Genomic DNA, 20816 nt, shown 5'->3' with positions numbered 1-20816 from the left:
ATTACCAGGAGTCCTTTTAAACGATAGTGTGAATAAAATAAATGGATCCACTCTAGAGGGTCTGCAGAGCCACTTGTGGCTGCACATCTCTGATGCTGGTGCGTCTCATTAAAACCCCCCCGGAGGCTGATTCCTGCTGTTCGTGTCCCGGATCAGTGGAATCTGGATCCCTCGAGAGTCTCCAGATGATTTCTAAATCCTCACAAAGTTCCACTGTAAACACCCGAGCACCTCTGTACAGCCTGTGGCTACGTTAACTCCGCCGCCTCGAGCTGGATCACTTTACTCAAACAAACTTAAAAAGTTTAGGTCCATTAATGGTAACACGAGTACATAACCAAAACATCCCCACACCTATAATTCAAGTGCTTATAGGCTTATATTGCATTGTTAACTTTGCCTGCAAGAGATGAACTGGCTGTAGAAGAAGGAAATCTACTACTTGCCCTCTGGAAACAAGTGTTGTAGCATCAAAGCGTTTTGTTCATAAATATCTCCTATGTCTTAACAGTTTGTTTTTTTTCCATTTTATTTTTCTCTACATGACTATGAAAATGGTACCCAGTTCACATTGACGGAGCAGAAAGAGTACAGAGGCATGAAGCTTATTGCTGCGACGTCTAGAGAAACACTGTACTTTGACACCGTCTGTCTGTCTGAGGATGAAGGGAAGCATTAAGGGTGTCAAACATGTGGCCCAAAGGCAAAAAAAAAAAAAAAAAATGCCCCAAAAAGGGATGAATTACTTCTCTGAATGACTTTTCTAAAAAGTAAAAGCAAGAAATAGAACTTTAGCTGCAGTTTTTCCAATTACTGCAGTTCCTAATTCTTTCCACCAGGGGTCAGCCTGTTTCAATGTGACGTGCAGCAGTGAAGTGAACGCGAACCAGCAGTTCTTTTTAATGCATATTTGAACGCAAATGTTTGACACCCTGTTAAGTGGATCTGGTCCAAACTGATGCTGATGATGGAGGAGCACACAGCTGAACATCTAGAATCTGGGGGGATCGTATCGCGGGAGAATCAAAGCTCAAGGTTTACTAAAATAAACGGTGGCGATTGTTGCGTCAGGGAGAAATGTTCCGTTCTCAGAGAGTGGAGGACGAGTCCCCTCCTCTCGGCTGTAAAGCCGTCATTTCCTGATGTTTTCCACATCACAAGATGTAATAATCACCAGCTGTCGAGCTCCACGGGCAGTGAGAAGGAGTTCTTGTACTAGTTCCAGATTATTAATCTGAAATCTGGCAGCTCTTAATATCCAGACTGGAACTCTTTCTACACCGACACTTGTTTTATTATTCTTTTGAAAATGTGTTGCTTCAATAAATAATTAAGTTTTAATCATCGCTCCACCACATTGTTGCTCGGTGGTGTCAGAGGACCACACCCTTTGAGGAGTGTGTGTGTGTGTGTGTGTGTGTGTGTGTGTGTGTGTGTGTGTGTGTGTGTGTGTGTGTGTGTGTGTGTGTGTGTGTGTGTGTGTGTGTCCTCAGGTTGTGTCGGAGCAGATTTCCAGGTGCATAAATAAGAAATAAGTGAAAAGAGAATAAGGCCGTGGGAGGAGGAGAGAAGGAGAGGAGGAGAGGAGGAGAGGAGAAGAACAGGAGAGAAGAGGAGGAGAGGAGGAGAGGAGGAGAGCGAGCGGTGGATTTCCACCGTCTGTGGCAGCAGGACGGATGATGTGGCGACCGACAGACCAACTGAGCTGCTGGATGAGGGTCTGGTGTCGGCGGCTCCACAGCGCCGGCTCCTCTTGGCAGACTCTCCCTCTAAGACTTGCCTGCTTTGGCCACGAAAGGAATGGAGCCGAAGAGATCCTGCGATGGCGGCCGGCCGGAGGCGCTCGGCGCTCGGTCCACGTCCAGGCTGGAGGGAGGCTCGGCGGGCTTCTCTGTTCAGAGGACATCACAGTCTCACTGGAGGCCGACACGCCACTGCTCCCACTTCCTGTCACTTCCTGTCCCCTCTGTCTCAAGGTTTCATGTTCAACCGTCACCGACATGTTTTTTTTAATGAATATAAGAGAATTTAAAAGCCTCAAAACGCATCTCACCACGACACAGAGCTTCATGAATATGAGTAACGTGAATTAGAAGTGTGGATTACAGCAGATTAACCTGAGAGACAATTGTTTCATGTCTTCTGAAAACCGCAGTGTTTCCTCATCTCTGCTACCAAAACTCACACTGATCAACGGGAGCCGACGTTTCAAAGGATTTTCTAGTTTTTCTTGCAAAACCGTCGGGACAGTTGGATTCACAGGTTTTTTTTCTTATATTCTCAAAAACACAGACGTCACAGGTTGAAAGTGAGAGAGACTGAATAATTAGAATAAGTTCGGCCATGCGGACGGATTTTAGCATAATATTGGTTCAGTCTTCTTCATCTTTCTTTGACCTTTGGGTGAAGCGCAGTACTTCTGGTTTGTACACGTTGACCTGAATGAATAGTATTTTGATGTTTTTCTCTTAACCTCGGCCACACGTTGTGATTGAAGAACAGGCTGATGACTCACTGGCTCGGAGGAGGTCGAACTCCCGGTCCAGCAGCTCCTCCTCCGTCAGCTTGGAGAAGTTGTCCTCTCCGAAGGGGTTCCAGCCCGACATGTCGGGGGGGTTACTGACGGCGCTGCTGCAGCTCTGAGAAGGCGGGGGTGTTTCCTCTGTGGCCAGCAGGGGGCTTCTGCTGCGGAGAGTCGACAAAACACACTTCAGTTACAGGCCGCTGCTTCCTTACAGCTTTCAAGGCAGCAGGACGGAGTGTAAACAGCTAAAAGAACCAAGTCTAAACTGTAAATTCAACCTCAGGTGAAGTTTTGGTGTGTGTATGAACATATATAAAACTAGAGCTACACTCGGTAGAGCGCAGTCCTTCACCAACGACCACATCTGTTTGCGGAACCGAGTTAGCATCACTAGCATGGTAGCCGTTAGCTCACATCGATGCCAACAAGGTAGGTCAGGTAGCTACGTCACTGTGTGAAACACCGCGCAGGGAACGTCTCCATGGCAACAGACACTGATCTCCTTTGAGGCGCTTCTCCCATGCGTGGGACATTTTTTTCCGCAGATTTTGGGGGATTTATTCGGAAACGGTTCGTCGTTAACGTCCACAAAATCTAGTCAGTTGGTTCTTTGATGATGACGAATCATCCCTGAAAACTTCATGGAATTTGGGTTAATAGTTTTCACGAAAAACCGGTAACCAATAAATAAATAAATAAATAAATGGAGATGAAATCATCACCTTCTCGGCCAACTTTCGTCGGCGAAGGTAAATATACAGACTGCTGTGCTACGGTCATGTTAAAGGTGAAACAATTCTATTCATTTTATTCCTCCAGTTTGCAGAACCCTGCTTTAGGACTGGTAACTCAGCTCTGAGCAGAAAGGTGATTTTTTTTGTTTTTCAGTAAAGAGAACCACATTTTTCATTTTAACGAGAAACCAATAAGACAGTCCTTTTAGTCTAAACATCACACATGATGACTGGAAACAACTTTTCATTGAGAAAGTGAAAGAAACCAATGGTGTGTGATCTGTTCATCCACAGAGGCTTTAATCATAGTTACCTGGGGTTAGTGTACGGAGGCTCGACAGGGGACGCCCCCCCAATAGGGGACGGGCCCCCCATCTGAGCCGGTCCTGCTCCGAGCGGGGCGGCGTTAAAGGAGCCCAGAGGGATCTGGAAGTCAAGAGGGGAGGACATGTAGGGGAGAGACGGCTGCTGCTGCTGCGGCGGCGGCGGCGGCGGCTGCTGCTGCTGCTGCTGCTGCTGCTGGACGAACGCCTGCTGGTACTGCTGCAGCTGTGAGGGACGGACGACAGGGACAAGAGAGGGACGGGAATGAGGGATGGACTGCTGACTTGATGGTGCACTGATGACAAAATGCTGTGAGAGTCCAGCTCTGGATTGGAAGCTGGGGATACGGTGGAGGGGGAGGGATGGAAGGATGACAGTTAAATAGGACAAAGACAGACTGAACCATCATCACTTCCAACGGCTCAATCATTTCACCTCTGAGAGCAACCTGAAGGCAGGGAAAACCGGTCCTATGCTTTGTGAGGTTTTTCTGTCGCACGCTGATATTCCCAAGTGAAGGAAGACTATTCACGTTTCTTTAAATATCTGGCACTGTGCTCTTTCACTAAACGTCATCACAAGAAGTCTACTGAGAAGCCACTGACACATTCTGTACGTAACACAGAAGTAAAAAAGGTAAAACGGCTCAAATCACCACAAACAGCTTAAAAATGTGAAGCAGCAAAATGTCTAAAACAGCTGAAAACAACCAGTCAAATGGCTATAAAAGGGGGGAAACACGCTGAAAATGGAAATAATGTCTCATGCAAAATTGTTCAAGAAACAAAAAAAGGCTAAAAGAGGAAAGAACAGAAGAGGCTTGCTCGTATGGAATTGTTGGTTTTTTTTCAGTAAAACTGCTTTGAAATGACTGTTGCATTCGGCGCTATATAAATAAAGTTGAATTGAATTGAAAAAGTCAAAAATAAATACAATAATTTAAAAAAATACAAGCAAAACAGTTTTAAGAGTTAAAACAGTTTAAATAAAGAAGCTGGTTAAATGTCTCAAAACAGCTAAAACAAAAGGTGGGACAGTTAAAGCCGCACTAAAAGCGTCTGGAGTCGGATGTGGGGTGAATGCAGAGTTTGAGTAAAGTGTTCTGTCCCCTGGTGGCTCTGCGCGGCGCAGATTGCCTCTGAAATAAAACAGATGGTAAGTGTTCGCTCTGAAACAAACTAAAAATGGTGGCGCCCTTGCAGTACACATTTGGAGGACCTATGTTTGTGTGTTTGATTCAGTTACTGCGTAAATACGAGTTTTCTGCATATTTGGACAGATTCGGTGGGAAGTTGGAGCGTCTGCTTGGCTCAGACATGGAGAGTCTGCGGCGAGCCAGACTGGATTGCCAGTATTTGGAGCAGGGAGAGCAAATTCAGGCCACTCTGTTATTAAATAAAATTCTCCACTCGGTGGTGTTTCATGCTGTGTCTCCATTTGCTTCGTTTGTCACTTGATCAAACTATTGCCTGCAGTTTGGGATTTTGAAAGTGGAGGTTCACTGGAAGGGACTCACCATGGCTGCATACTGAGCCTGAGCCACCTGCTGCTGGTACAGAGGCGGCATCATCATGTGCTGCTGCTGCTGCTGCTGGAGCTGCAGAGACTGCTGCACAGCCTGTTGGTACTAACGTTTCAGAGACAATCTGTTAGTGATGACTCCACTGACAGTGACAGGAGTGTGTGCTGGAGGTAGTGTGTGTGTGTGTGTATGCTGTGTGTGTGTGTGTGTGTGTGTACCTGGAGGTATTGGAACTGCTGCACGTTAGCATGTTGCTGCTGCAGCTGCTGCAGCTGCTGCAGTCGCAGGTCTCCGGGCTGCAGCTGCTGCAGCACCCGGTGCTGCTGGCTGCTGGTCTGAGGCTGCAAGGACGGCTGCCCCGACCCAGGAGTGGGAGCTGGAGGAAGGGAGGACGGAGGGGGGGGTTCAGATCAGGACTGCAATGACGACATGATTTACAATACATCTTATGCAGAGGATGTTAAAAAGTAATGTGACATCTGGAGCTGTGAATAACTTCATTTTAAAGGGTAAAAATGTTTTGTGTCAGAGAATCCCAGTCTAAGTATTTGTGACGTGAACCCTCTGCTGAGACGGGGACGCGCGTCTCCCACCTTTCTGTCCATTGCTGACAGGTGCTGCAGGTACAGTCATCTTGACAGGAGTAACGGTGTTGGCCAGAGGCAGCGTGTTGCTGTTGGCGGCTTTGGGCCTCTGTCTGGGTGCTATGGATGCTCTGTGGGCCCCACGGAGTCCGTGATTCTGCAGAAACACCAGCAGATGAAGAGAGACTGTAGGACTGAGAGAGAGAGAGAGAGAGAGAGAGAGAGAGAGAGAGAGAGAGAGAGAGAGAGAGAGAGAGAGAGCGAGAGAGCGAGAGAGCGAGAGAGCGAGAGAGCGAGAGAGCGAGAGAGAGAGAGAGAGAGAACCTGGCTTTCGTCATGCTCTTCTTGGCGGCCACCTCGCTGGCTGTCAGCGGCTCTGGGAGCGATGTCGGGATGGGAGAGCTCTGGAAAAGAAGCGTTAAGGTCTCGTTAATGAAACGCGTCTGCGAAGGCTGAGGACGAGCTTGCTGCTCCGTCTGCTGACTCACAAAGAGATTTGGCACTGGACAGTCTTTCCCAGCTAACTTGAAGGCAAAGTAGGACACTTGGTAAATGTCTGGTCTCTTCTCCTGGTCTGGTTCGAGCATATATCCTGGAAAAGACCAACAACAAATAAATAAATAAATGAGGCTGACGCAGTGTGCCTTTCTGTCCACTTGGTGGAGCTGTTGCACAATGTAACCAGAAGAGGAAGCGCCTCTAGGAGGAAGCGAGCAAACGAGACAGAGTCAAACAGGATGAAGTGGGGTGAAGATCACAAGACAGTTAAGAGGACAAACAACATGTCACCGCTTCACTGCTAAACTCAATAACTGATCAACAGCAGACAGAAAGACTCCACGGGACACAGACCGACTTCATTCATCCACGCCAGGAGGAACTTACTGATCAAGCAGTGCAACTTGAAGGAGAATTTGGAGTTATCTGGAACAATAAAGGTTCCGTCACAAATGGCCACTTGACTCTCCCCAAATGGAAGTGAGAAGAAACACAGCTTGTACAACAAGCATCCCAGTGCCTGTGGGAGAAAACACACGAGTGGCTCTTTAGCTCCTCTGTACCGGCTCCTGCTCACACTCATTCCCCTGCTGCTTTACCTCTGTCTGATTATGTGCGGAGAAAAGTGTTATGTCGGACGCTGAAAGGTTCTGCAGGTGAAGCTGCTCGTTTGCCCATAAAGGTTAAAGATTTCTGTTTGTTTTCAGCCTCAAAAGAAATTTTTCTAATTTGCAACTCAAGAACAAAAGAGTTTTTTACGACACTGCGGTTACTTTAGTGAGAAAAAAAACACAACTAATGTGCAATATATTGAATAAAGGAACAGTGAAAAGGAATGTACTGGTGTGTATGAGTATCAGTTTGTTTTATCTTCTCTTTTAACAGTTTTTATTTGTACTTTTATTGATTTTATGATGCACAGATGGGCTGCCACTTTTTAATCTCGCTGGACTGGTGACAATGACAATAAAGTTTCAATTCGATTCCAAGTCATCTTTGCAGTGTTGTTTGAATGGAAAAAAGAAAAAAAAAAAAAAAAAAAGTCATCTGTAAACTTGCTTCATCACATCAGGAGTCAAAACTATTTTCCCCCTCTTCGTCGCGGTGGGAACGTGCACACTGACTGACGTGCTCCAGCAGAGAAAGCCTGAGAGGAGGCCGTCACAGCGGGCGCTTACCCATATATCAGCCTTAGTGGTGATGGCTTTCCCTGTGTACAAGTTAATCATCTCAGGGGCCCGGTATGACAGGGTGGTGTACCTGCGAGACGGAGCAACAGAAGAAGTTACAGGAGGTACAGGTTGGTCTATCAACACTGAAGAGTCCACTCTGGAAAGAATAATACAAGTCTGAAGAGCATTTCCTGCTGCTGTCCTGGTAAATCATTTAAATTCTGCGTCTTTCCTTTGGGACGCTGATATAATGAAAACCAGGTCTCTCACTGTCCCTGTAAGCAAGTCCCACAGCCGAACAAAGAGGTGAGCACTCTGTGCTCTATGTCCACCATGGCGCTGCTCACGCCTTCGTCACGAAACAGAACTAATTTTAATCAACCTGCACTTTCATCACTCGGTAACAATATAAAAAGAAATAATAATTCGGGCTGCCTCAAACAGAACAAGAGGTTAGTTAGTAAAACCGTGAAAATACATCAAAAACGACATTCTTCAACTCTCTCCAATCACTACCTCCTGATTTATATATAGGACCCCCCCCCCCCCATGTTTTTTTGTTTGTTTTTTTAAATATCAACTCATTTTCTGTGCTTCTTGCATGATGCTGTATTGCTCTGCCCGATCTCCGAATTAAAAATATTTTGAAAAGAAAAACCATCAAAAACCACGAGCACAGAGAAAAACATTTAAAACACATAAAATAGTAACAGCAGTTAAAAATGTCATAAAATATCTACACTCTTAAAAACGAGCTTTCAACATAACCGACAGTTTATTTACGTATAAAAGAAACTACAGATGCTTTGGGCTTCATTTGAGAGGGGAAAAACATGTTTTTTTTTAATTTGGTGGTAAAAACCATCATCAATTCTCCTCATATATCTCAAACTGTTTAGGTGACAATGTCCCCAGTGGGACGAGCACCGTAAGAGAATGTCTCCCAGATTAAAACCTCAGTTCTTTTGAAATAAAAACTGACCAGGCAGTTTGTGTTTTAATCGCGCGGTTTCTCAACACCTCTGAACATTTTACACATGCGTCTCCATACATACAGCAACTTGACATGTCAGTGACGTGAACGTACTTCTTGATCTCGTCCTCCACGGCGCTCACGCCCTCTTTATGTGGCAGCAACACTTTGTGAGTGGCGCTGCCAAAGTCGCACAGCACGTAGTTCCCCTGGTCGTTCAGCAGGATGTTTTCCACCTGGGAGAAGAAAAAAAAAACACACACACACACACACACACACACACACACACACACACACACACACACACACACACACACACACACACACACACACACACACACACACACACACACACACACACACACACACACACACACACACACACACACACACACACACACACACACACACACACACACACACACACTGTTATTTTTTATTTTATTTTTTCTATTTCTAACACAAACAAATGATAAAAACCATAGAAAGTGAAAAACAGAACTGTGAAGTTCTCTGCAGGCGTGAAGAGGTCTTTCAGGACGAGGCCACACAGAAGACATAAATAGAGATTTCACCTTCAGACGTCTTTCATTTACCACATTCTGAAATCCTTCGGGACTAAAATGTCCACTTACTACATGAATACTTGTGTTTGTTCGGCACAAAACTTTAAACCATTCACCGAATTACCCCTCGGGGATAAATAAAGTTTTTTTTTGTTTTCCTGATTCTGATTCAATCATTTCAAGGAGTCTAATTTCCCTCTCCGTTTGTAGAAACCTGGTCCGGGCTGAGTCCCGGGGAGAGGACGGGATGAACCAGGGATTTTTATTTTCCATTTTGAATCCATTCTGTTTGCAGCACAATTTACTTTATATGTACTGGAAAAAAGACTTTGCTCATTATTCAACTGCTTATGATGTGCACTCCAGATTAAATCACTTCCTGTTGAACATTACAGATAAACAACGAGTGAAGGAACGTCAGATAAATCAATAACATACGTGGGAATCTTCCGTCACCCAAGAGATGACACAACAAATAATAAGATCGTGAAAGATGGAACAAAGTGGTCCTTATTAATGTTGGATTTCAGCTTTATATTCAAAAACACACCAAACTTCCATGAGCTTGAAAAGATGGAGGGAATTCTAATGGAAAGATTTAATTGTAGTTATCATTACATCTCACATTAAAAACAATGAGGAATGCTTCTGCAACGCTGGAGACAATGTGGGCACCTACAGTCTCTTAATCACCCCGTCGGTCACAGACATTTTTTGGTGATGTTGAAAGCCGCAACCATTATGAGATGTACTTAAATGTAGAATCTCCAAAGATCCCAGGATTGTTGTTCCTGTGATCCTGATAAAATGCGCCAAACAAGACAAAACAAAATATCTCTTCAAAGTTCTGAGTGTCGAATGCAAAAAGGCAATCATCAGGAACTGGTTGAAAAGTGCCAAACGCAAAATCAGTGGCATTTCTTAGAAAGTCTAAGAAATCTACTTTTTTATAAAAACTAACTCGCTCTGTAAGGATTGAAGCGAGGGCCCATACAAAACTTCTTTTAATGGGACGTGGACATTTACTGACTAACCATATTTGAGAACTAACTTCGTCTGGGCTAAAAACAGTTAATAACAATCACTGAGCACATGAGTAAAAATTCATAGTTGTAGTAAAATGAGAACTTGGCCAACTTCTGCTTTCTACTTGTCATATACAGAGAAACTGTGTTTTTCACTTTGATTTGACTGAAGTGTCTTTTATGTGCCTAGAAATATGGGAAAACAAGCACTATGACAAAATACTCAATTTTGGCAATTCACCCAATTGTAATACTTTAGTACTCGATAACCCTTCACAAAAATAATCGTTTTTTTAAACAAAAAATTCAGTGTGATTTTCTCAAGAGTTACACTTTAAAACTGGCTTCATCATATATTAATGGCCTTAAACAACATTTTGACTGACTTCAAAAACTGTAGTGTAATTCATTAGATTTTCATGAAACTTATTTCATTAAAAGTTTAAGAGGTTGATTGATCCATGAAATGAACCAATGAAGTGGAGACATTTTCCATAATGGATCTGAGTGGAGGTAAAGACCCAGTTTTACAGGATGTGGGTGAGCCGAGCACTGCCAGCTCAGGGTTAAGAGGACTTTCTGCTCTCTCACTTCCTCCGGCAGGTTGCGATGGGCCTCCGTGCTCCTTTGTGTTCCTGCAGTGTTACGTAAGCTGTGTAGGCCGAGCCGACAGGCAGCAAACAGAGGCCGGGCCTGTGGAACTGAAGGGACTGCACTGTTTGGAGCCCCGGCCCACTGGACAGAGGACAGCGGCCCACTGACGGACCGGCCAGCACAATTCAGCCACGCTGGGAAAATTAGCAGCAACCTTCCCGCATCAGCAAAACAGGGTTAGTTCTGGCTGACTGCCACTCGGTCAACTGGAAATCTATTCCAAACATTATTACCGCTGCTGGACAAACCCTCAAAACGTTTTCCCCGGCAATGCTCACAGGAGTATTTCTAATTAACGATACTGTTAAAATTCCAAATTCAAACAATACAATCCACAGGTTGAGAAACAAGTTGCTTTTAAAGAGCAACAGTAAAGTATTTCTGAGAAATCTTAACATATAATCTATTTCCAGTACCAAATGTCCTTGTTAGCGAGTGTCCACCAGGTTGCATTTGTTAGTTTGTCTACTCATTCACTCGAATCTGATCTTGTTGTCTGTTTTCAGCATCATTAACAGGATATTTAAGTACTGGGAGATTTAATAAATGAACTTCAGCATCATTAACTGGTTTGGCCCTCGTTAATGAGACATCAAGTCAACAACATGGACAAAGATTTAGCATCACAGCTGAGTGACGCTCCAGTTTGTCTCTTTGTTGATGTTCTGGATGCTGACTGGTCGGATGTCGACTGTCAATCATCGCAGCAGGAGGGTCAGAGGTGGGCTACGTCCTCTCTCGCCCTCCTGCTTCATGATGGATGGTTTGCAGGTCCTTCTCCACTCAGAATTGCATTAGTTGATAAAATAAGGCCGCTAAACAAGGAGTGTGCTCAACATATCAGGAGTCACATTGCAGGTCTTGATGCTTAATTCAGATTCTTTATGCTGGGATCCGATTTTTTTGGGCCCGATCATTCACATTACATTTTAAACGTGACCTCTATCAGACTGCCGTCTGCCGACGGTTTCTTGCCCCAGAGCGCAGAAGGTGTTGTTGACAGAAGTAAATCTGGACGCCACGCAGGTCAGCACCAGGGTTGACAGATGTGACTTGATTCAATTAATACTTCAACACGTTAGTAAGTTGTTACTTGTCCAGTCCAACACCAAGCCGAAAGATGTAGCAGCTCCATTTCAAGGTAAATATCCAGTGACTGTGTCACCTTCTCTGTTGCTGCTCGCAGGAGGCACGAAGCTCCGGGGGCTCTGGGGAAATGTGCCGCTTACCTTCAGGTCTCTGTGGATGACGGGGGTCTTGCACTGATGCAGGCGGGCCACGGCCTCACAAGTGTCACAGAAGATGTGGAGGACCTCGGCCTCACTGAAGCCAACATTCAGCCGCTGGTTCATCTGCTTCACCACCTGTCCAGCTGCACCGGAGGGAGGGGGGGCGGGGCAGAAGAGGGCAAGAGTCACTGCCGGGGCAGAAGAACTCACACAGACAGATTGGAGCACGTCCACTAAAAACTGCAGGGTCAGAAAGCTGGAAAATAATCATCTTGTCTACCACTCACAGAAACTACAGGGGCGATAACAAGGTTCCTCCCGATTGATCAATAACCATCGTTCACATATTGAGTATTTTACAGTGGCTTCACCGGGAGAAACTCCTGCAGTGGCGTGTAGTCAGTAGTGACAGACCCTCAGACAAGACCCTCACGGTGTGAAGGAGAACTTCCCAATCCTCGCTGCTGATTCTCACTCTGTGTTAGGAGCTGAATAATGATGAACCATAAAACGAGAATAAAAGACCAGGTTCATGTAAATAACAGGTTCATGTTTGAGAATGTCCCCCAGGAAAATTATTTCTATTCTATTCTATTCTAAAAGGTGGATAAAAGGTTCATGTAACCATTGTGTTGACATAAATGATGGAAATGGAACAATGACAGTACATACACATAATTTCTAATGTAAAAAAATTTATGTTTACAACATCTTCAATAAACTATAAACTTAGTTACTTTCGCTGCTTTTTTTTTTCAGCTAAAGAAAACAGAATAACCTTCTTACTTATGTAGATATAGTCAAAAACCTCTGAATCTGCCAGATCTAGAACCGTCCTAGTAGCTAAAACAAGGAGCGTTGAAAAGGATGGTGCATAATTCTTTTTCTCCATCTCAAACACCTGCACCAGCTTCGAGCAGGACATCTTCCTGCTGACACCATCATCTGCATACAGGGAGAACATTGCTGCCGCGGGGCGGCTGTGGCTCAGGTGGTAAAGCGGGCCGCCTCTCAATCAAAATGCGCAAGGTTCGATTCCCTATCTGTCCACATGTGGAAGTGTCCTCGAGCAAGACTCTGAAATCCAAACTGCTCCTAATGGACGGACTGAGCGGCTTGTATGACTGAAATCCATGTGTCATTTACAGATACTGAGAGAACCTATACTTTGACGAAGAACAGAGAACAGGAGCCGACCGGTTTACCTCCTAATGTTCTGGGCACACGTGTGCATGCGGTTGCATTCGAAATAAAAGATCAGCATCAACTAGTGGCGTGGGTCGCAAACTACAGTTTTCAATGTTTGTCACGTTCCTGTAGAGATAGGTTATCAAAAACGTGTCTGAAGCTGAAAGAGAAAAACCAGCAGACGGTTCTGGTGGATGTGCTGAAGAGCTGCAGATCTGTAGAGACTGCCAGAACGTGTTTGATACCTTTACAATACTCCATGAGGATCAGCACTTCCCAAACACTGTCCGACACCGAGCTGATAATGGAGTCCAGGTACCCCACGATGTTCTTATGGCCCGACAGCTCCTTCTGCAGAGGGAAAGAGAACATGAGAGCCATCAGGACAATAAAACTCAAAAGTACTCAGCTCTTCTTATACAAGACAGAAAGACAGTGAAGTGTAGTGGGAGTCCTGAGCGTTCTTTCAGAGGGCAAACTCTTTCCTTTCTGATGTTCTCTGTGAGATCTGGTCCTCTGGGGGCTTCGGCCTGGTTTCAAGGGGGAGGGATCCACCACAGCAAGCAAAGTGACCCGAGCTGACACAACATCAGTGAAGCTGAACTGATTATAAAGGCTCAGTGTATCAGGAAGCGTGCAGTGAGTGCTGTTGTATGTTTGAACACGTCTTGTAATTCTGCACAAAGGTAACCCACCAGTAACCTCGGCCCTGACTCAAACATTCAGTTTGACAATGTAGGGTTTGGTCAAATATCGGCAGCGTAATCGGGATTTCTTCTCAATTATAATATTATTTAAGACATTTAAGACCCATAAAACTGACCCACAGATTTCCCCTGCAAAAGGACCTCCTGATCGGATCAAAAGTATCACAGCAGAGCTGCTTTCAACATTTCTATAATCGATTAATGATCAGCAAATACATCTGATTGGCTCAAAAATTCTCAGGCTATATATGAACAATACATTGAAATAAAGCAGCAGAAAATACTGGAGCTTTGTTCAATACAACTCATTTGTTGGAACGTGTAAGAGCGTAATGCATTCACTAAAACCACAGATGATAAGATGCTGGAAGTGGAACTGATGGTTTGGACGACCACAACATATCCTGGGAAGAAATGACGATTTCAAACATCTTTAAAAGGTTTTGTTTTTGGACTCTTCTGACAAAACTAGTTATCACACTTTTCAAGTCCTCGTAACTGTTCAGATTGAACTGGATGTGAGATTTCTAACAATACGGCGCCAAGCTTAGCTGAGATTATTTTTTTGTAAGTGAATAAATTTTAAATAAGCTGTTCCGTCATTTTGAGAGTGAATTTCTTCTGTGTTTTACTATAATTCCAGCTAATTTAGCTGGTGTGAAGGTAAATTATTATTTTTTTCCTTTAAACGTGTGAAAGCTGCACTGTTCACTTAAGTTATTGTTATTGACAGCTCCGCAAACCAGAGACATACAAGCATCATCGGATATTCAATTCCTAAAATCTGATCAGGGACCCAAATTTTCTGATCGGGATATCTGAAGACGAAAACCAGACAGTAATCCTGATGAAAACCTCGTGGACAGAAGACGACGACCGCCTGACAAAGGTTTGACATGCAGATGAATAGAATTCCTTCAGGAATTGCAAAGTGGAGAGACTCCAGTGTGCAAATTGACACGACTTACACAATGTCCCAACAGGTTGGATCCGAGTGGGAACATTCAACACTTCTATTATTACTCGAGCTCAAAGACCAGTCTCTAGATTAATACTGGGTCAAAAGTCTAATGCTGTCTCCAGGTGGAACAGGGTGACGATAAAAAGCCATTTGTATGAATCTGGATCCATGAATATTAGGCATGCAACGGTTCTGTGTAAAATATTCAATCATTCGGTTCGCACTATGAATGCCGCATTTTTGGTTTTGAAATTAATTTTGCATTAATGCTTTGCAGGCCACCCGGTGTGTGCCTATGCCTGTCCAGAGGCCGATTCAGCCTGCTGCATTAAAGCCCTCCCCAGCGAGTTAATGTCCAACCACTGTTGTGGCTCCGCCCACTCACCCCCTCCACTACAGCTTTTTAAAGGAGTCACATTATCCAGCTTTTCAAAATTTTCACATGATTTTGTAGGTCCAGAAACGTTGTATTCAAAGTTTCTAGCTCCTCCTTGATTTTCCTCCATTTGAATATTGGATCATAGGAGCTGCATTCAGAATCTGCTGTGTCTGTGTGAGCTGGACTGGCTCCGCCCACACATGCCCATCTTGGGCCGACAAGGAAGTACTTCCTCTCGTGGTGCCATGTGCCAGAGCAGAGCTGCTTAATTGTGGAAGGAGCCAAAGGGAGGGCCTACCTTGATTGGGATTGGCTAAACCCCCGATGACACTATATAGGGTTTGATTTCTGATTGGCTGGTTGGAGCAACACACTTTTTAAAATCTGAAACAAGGCAGGGAGAGAGAGGACAGACTGTCTTCACTTCTCGGGGGCCATTTTGGGTGTGGGGACGATTATTACCGTTGGAAAGTGAATTTTGCATATTATGACCTTTTTAAGTAAAAGGAAACACCAGCATCCATCTCCAGCCGAAGCACCCGGATGTAACCGTGACCGCACTAACGGGGGAAAGTCAAAACATGCAGATCATGACCACTTTTAAAACAAGATAAAAGAAAGAGTTTCATCGTAAAGCCTCACAAACGGCAGGTTAAAGAAGGGAGTGTCTTCAGTCCGGGGTCATGATCTAGTCATTAAGAAACATGTTGAGCTTCCTTACCATGATGGTGATCTCTCTCTTGTACACATTCAGGTCAGGAACATTATTGACGTACATCCGTTTGAGTGCACAGCGAACCCCGCTGTGTGTACGGGCCAGGAAGACCACCGAGAAGCCCCCTGAGAACAAAGGACCACAAACATTTACGTTCAAACATTTCTGCGGGTTCCACTAGCTGGTCAGTCTTTTGTAGAAATGTGGAAAACTTCCTCCATGAGTACAAAAACCGAACTGCGGAGAGTCTGATTGGGTCCGTGGGAGAAAGTGCACAGTGCAAAAATTTCATACACACAAAATAAACAAAAGACTTCAAGTGTTTAATATGGATTCTACATTTTTTTGTCTACATAGCCAAATAAAACCAGAGCATTTTCTGTGTTTTCAATTGCAAAAAAGAAAGAAAGAAGAGAAACCAGGGGTGTGATGAGGATCTCATATTGGGAAATGTCACTGTAGTTTGCACCAACAGGTATTGAAAGCAAACAGGACAAGTTTGAAATTACTTGCTCAGTGGGTCGAGCGATCCAGAACAGACAGTCAGCAGTACCAGGGGAAATACTGTGAAGGCACAATGCAAACCACGGCACAACTGTGTCATGCTGAAAGGACATCCCATTCATGCCTGCAACTTTTAAATGGTAAAAGTTCCTCAGTGGTGTGCTGACTGTCGAAAAGTCACCTTAGAGCAGCAGAGAGGTATAGGAAATACCAGAGACAACAACAGGTTTCATAGAAGAGACCATACCACATTTTGACAAACTGCACAAGCGAGTTCAACCTAGAAAGCCAGAATGGATTCTTTCATTCACATGAGTGCAGCCTGTGTACACAAATCCGAAGGCCGGGCTCAACAAACCAGGTCACAGTGAAAGTTACTGTAGCCCAGATTGGATTTAAAAGAACAGAACAAGCAGATAATGAGACAAAGGATAATGGGCTCCAGCAGCCCATGGCAAAGTGTAAACCAGCCACAGAGTACTTTGGAGATCTGCTTCTTTTTTCTCAGCCTTGATCCAGAAATGTCTCCTGATAAAGAATCTCCTCAGCAGTCAGAGCCACGGGAGCAAAGAGATTAAGACAAGTAGAAGAGCAAAAACAAGAGCGCAAGCAAACATCTGTACAGATTAGGGGTGGAACACAGTAGCCCACGGTTCAATCTGAACCTCAATTTTGGGCCACGGTTTCAGTTCAGTTCGTATTAGTTGTTTTTCCCCCCCCGTTTGTGTCACCTTATCGCATCCTGGACTGTCAGAAAGCGTTACACCAGGGTGCCTACGCTGGAGATGCATGCTCATGTTTTTTCAAGCAACATATTTACAGACTGAAATTTCTGTTAAATGTTTACTTCTACTAACAGTTTGCACAACAAACCAAGGCTGAAATCCAGCCCTCATGGGCAGTTTTACATGTTTCAATAAAGGATCAAATGTGTACCGGAGAAGCGGTTTTATAATTTAAAACTGAGTTATTCATTAGTTCTTCTCCGGCCTGTCGTCTCTTCCTCTATCAGACTCTCACTAATCTCTCCACACTCATATCTACCTAGTGGGCAGGACCAGTGCAGTACGGCTCCATCTGATTGGGACGGCAGTTCAGCCTTTTTCATACGTTCATTCATCTTGTAATAACGATAAATTTGTGATCCACCACAAACACTGAGCTCACAGCCTGGATCTTAGAAGCCCAACCGACTGGAGCAGCCAGGCTGCAGACTTGAAGATATTTGAGAAGTGACTGCAACAGTTTGCTCCACGATGAGAGAAGTGGCAGTTTTAGGATGGAGGAGAAAACACAGCTGCTCTGTGGACCGAGTCCAGATGTTGTTCCTCCGAAGCATAACGTCACTGGCGACAAAATCCACCATCTTTCTCTCTCTCGGGTTTCCATTTCACTTTAAAACACACAGCACTTGAACTTGATCGTATCTTCCCTTGTTAGGAACAATGTAGTTTAGATTTAAAGTGCTTCACTCAGCTGTAAATCTACTTTTAAGAGAGAATGTCTTTATTTGGAGGATCGTTCTGAAGGCGAAGAGTTATTTCCTCCTTGAGGTCCCCCACCCCCGTCTCCTCACATGAACACACTGCGCTCGGCTGAAAACAAGATAAGAGCAACTCCTTCCGAAACAACTGCACGTAGCTCTATTGTACAGTCTGAAGAAGTCTGTTTAGATGACGGATATGAGCAACAATAACCATCAATAAATGGTCACTTATTTTCTCCAAATGTATTCCACTTACTGAAAAACAAACCATCTTTACTCTTAAATCAACAAACTATGACACGACCAAACAATAAAGACGCTTCTCGCATGGATGAAGAGTAGTTTCACTAAAATGTCTTCGGTCTTATGTAAAGGAGACTTGAAGGGTAAAGTAACTGCAGACTTTTCCAGAGATGAGATCACTGTGACCTTTGACATTCAGAGGAATTCTCCCTACAGGCAACGTGAACAATTGCGGCAAATAAGAGGATACGTTCTTCTAAAAACAGTTTTCCACCCAGTTTGGAAATGTAGACTGGGCTGCAGACAGCTCCATAAATATCTGCTCTTCGAAGGGATATTGTATGAAAGAAAACCTGTTTGACAGATTATACATGTATAATCTGGTATTTTGCCTCCTTCTGGCGTCTAAACTTAAGAAGAATATATATAATAAATCCACTAACTGTACTAATCACTTCCAAATTCAAGCGGAAAGTCTGCATTCATCTCATCTGTATTGATGGAAAATTACAAAGCTACAATCAATTAATTAACACAACAGGCCAAACTGAGTTGTTTTTGTAAATAAAGAGACTATTACACTGTAATCACAGGTTTGAGATCTCTGCCAACAGCTCCTTGGAATTTAATGGTGACTTTTTGATTTGACAATTAAACAAATCCTCCAGATCTGGTATTATACAGACTAATGCAGCCAAAGGCTTTTGTTTCTTGGCTGCCAACGTAACTGAAAGATTAAAGCTCCAACAAGGTCTGCCTCACCCAGCTCGGAAGTCCGTCTAATCTTTATATTGACTCCTACGAGTTTGAAGTTATTATGACAATCACCTACAAACTCTGCCCGGATGATAGACTGAACAACCTCACAGAACATTTTTTTATAATTCTTTGTTTGCTCCTGTATGTCGGCGTGTACAGAAACTCAGTGATGGCAAGTTCATTAAAGATGTCTTTATTTATCGACCCTTGACCTTTACCATATCAAAGGCAGTTCTTACAACAGCAGCTTTTTAAAAAAATTTTTTTTTAGGTTTGACACTTGAAAAGGACGTTCACTGGCTCGGCACAATTCACAGAGAAGAGAGCCGGTGGTCTGGGCAGTCCTGCGCTCTTCCCCTGTTAGCATAGCCACCGGTATCCGCTTTGTGCGTAGTCATAGAGCGATTAGTCCACCCAATAGTCCGGAACCACTGCTACAGGCAGGATCAATACATTTCCTTTGACACAAGTGCTGAAATATCAAAACGTTTTGATATGGCCACGATCACTCTGATCACTCCTATCCTATCTGCTGACGTCGCAAACAGATTTCTTGTCAGAGACAAAACATGTGTCCCAATACGCTCCAATTGCAGCATGCTTTAGTGTAATAACGTTTTTTTATTCTATATTTCCTTTAACTTTTCTTCTCTTCATGGTTTCCAGTCTAAAGGTGTGTGTGTGTGTGTGTGTTGCAGGGGGGGGAGGGGATCACTAAAATGAAATCAAACTTCCCTAAGAAGACCTGTGGAGTATACACTTTCCTGTCGTTTGGCACCAGCCTCAGTCTGCAGGTACAAGAAATGAAACCAGGGGACTTTCACACACACATCAGGGGCTCATGAACTGGTGTGAAACCTTTCATGTGGAGCGGCTGGATGAGCAGGCACAAAAGCTGCATGACAGCACCAAGAACTGCTTCGTACAAGCTTTTCTCCGCTGCTGGAATAAGACAAAGGAGCACAATGTGCCCATTCATCACCAGTACAGTATGCTAATAATGTAAATGAGCTGCACTCTCACCGCCCACCCCGGGCAGGAAGGAGCATCAAACCTTATCAAAGAAACCTTCTGACCGGCTCTGTTCAGTTTGAATCGGAATAAAGACCAGCGAAACGCAGCAGCTTTCAGTCAGTTTCTAAAGTAGTTTTATCACTAATGTCTTTTCATAGATAGAGAGATAATGGATGGTATTACTTTGACCTCCAGCAGCACTGTGAGGAACCTGGGAGTTACTTTGGAAAAGGACTTATCTTTCAACTCCAGATTAAACAAGTCTGCAGGCCTTTTTTCACCTGCGTAATATTCAAAATCAGGAACATGTTGACTCAGAAAGACGCAGAAAAAAACTAATCCATGCATTTGTTTCTTCCAGAGTAGACTATTGTAACTCCCTATTACCAGTTTGTCCCAGTTGCTGCTTAAATAGTCTTCAGTTGATTCAAAAAGCTGCAGCGAGGGTCCTGAAAGAGAGATCACGTCAGTCCAATGAGCTTCTCTTCACTGGCTTCCTGTTACATCTTGAATAGAATTTAAAGACCTTCTTTTGAAGCTCTTAACCAGAATCCACCGTATCTTAAAGAACTGTTAGTCCCACATTAACCAGAAGAACACCTGCTTCTCAGAGTGCTGCTTACCGGAGGTTCCTAGGTTTTCTACAAGTAGAATAGGAGGCGGAGCTTTCAGCTCTCAGGCTCCTCTCATGTGGAACCAAGTCCCAGTTTCAGTTAAGGCTGATAGTTTCTACTTTGAAGATTAGGTTTAATACTTTTTTGTTTAATAAAGCTTACAGTTGGGGTTCAGGACACGCTGGATCATTCTCTTGTTAAGCTGCCATAGTTTAAGACTGCTGACACTGAGCTTCTTTCCTTTCCCCCTCACTATTAGCACCAGGTACTTTCCTGGTACCCACTCGGCCGAAGTTCCCAGCGAGCTGCGGCGAGTAGACAATGTGACGTCGGCAGACGGCAGGCTACTGATTGGCTGTTGCATGACGACATAGATGAGTCAGGAAAGTGTCACGTTTGCCCCGCCATTTTTAAACCCAATCACAACCAGAAACCTCACAA

The 20816-nt window shown here is 44.1% G+C and overlaps 1 protein-coding gene across 1 annotated transcript in view; it reads right to left on the bottom strand.

Moving 5' to 3' along the window:
* The window catches only part of bmp2k (BMP2 inducible kinase), a 32913-nt gene that overhangs the window by 6562 nt on the left and 5535 nt on the right, over positions 1-20816 (bottom strand). The window contains 15 exon segments of the mRNA XM_080467082.1: positions 1781-1891; positions 2516-2685; positions 3572-3807; positions 5099-5209; positions 5323-5480; positions 5698-5817; positions 5820-5845; positions 6013-6092; positions 6177-6280; positions 6574-6706; positions 7365-7446; positions 8446-8567; positions 11806-11948; positions 13239-13344; positions 15762-15880. Coding sequence (XP_080323208.1) covers positions 1781-1891; positions 2516-2685; positions 3572-3807; positions 5099-5209; positions 5323-5480; positions 5698-5817; positions 5820-5845; positions 6013-6092; positions 6177-6280; positions 6574-6706; positions 7365-7446; positions 8446-8567; positions 11806-11948; positions 13239-13344; positions 15762-15880 — 1821 coding nt within the window.

The sequence above is a fragment of the Lipophrys pholis genome, assembly GCF_963383615.2.
Source record: "Lipophrys pholis genome assembly, chromosome: 7".
NCBI lineage: Eukaryota > Metazoa > Chordata > Actinopteri > Blenniiformes > Blenniidae > Lipophrys > Lipophrys pholis.
This window is presented reverse-complemented; position numbering and strand designations above follow the sequence as displayed.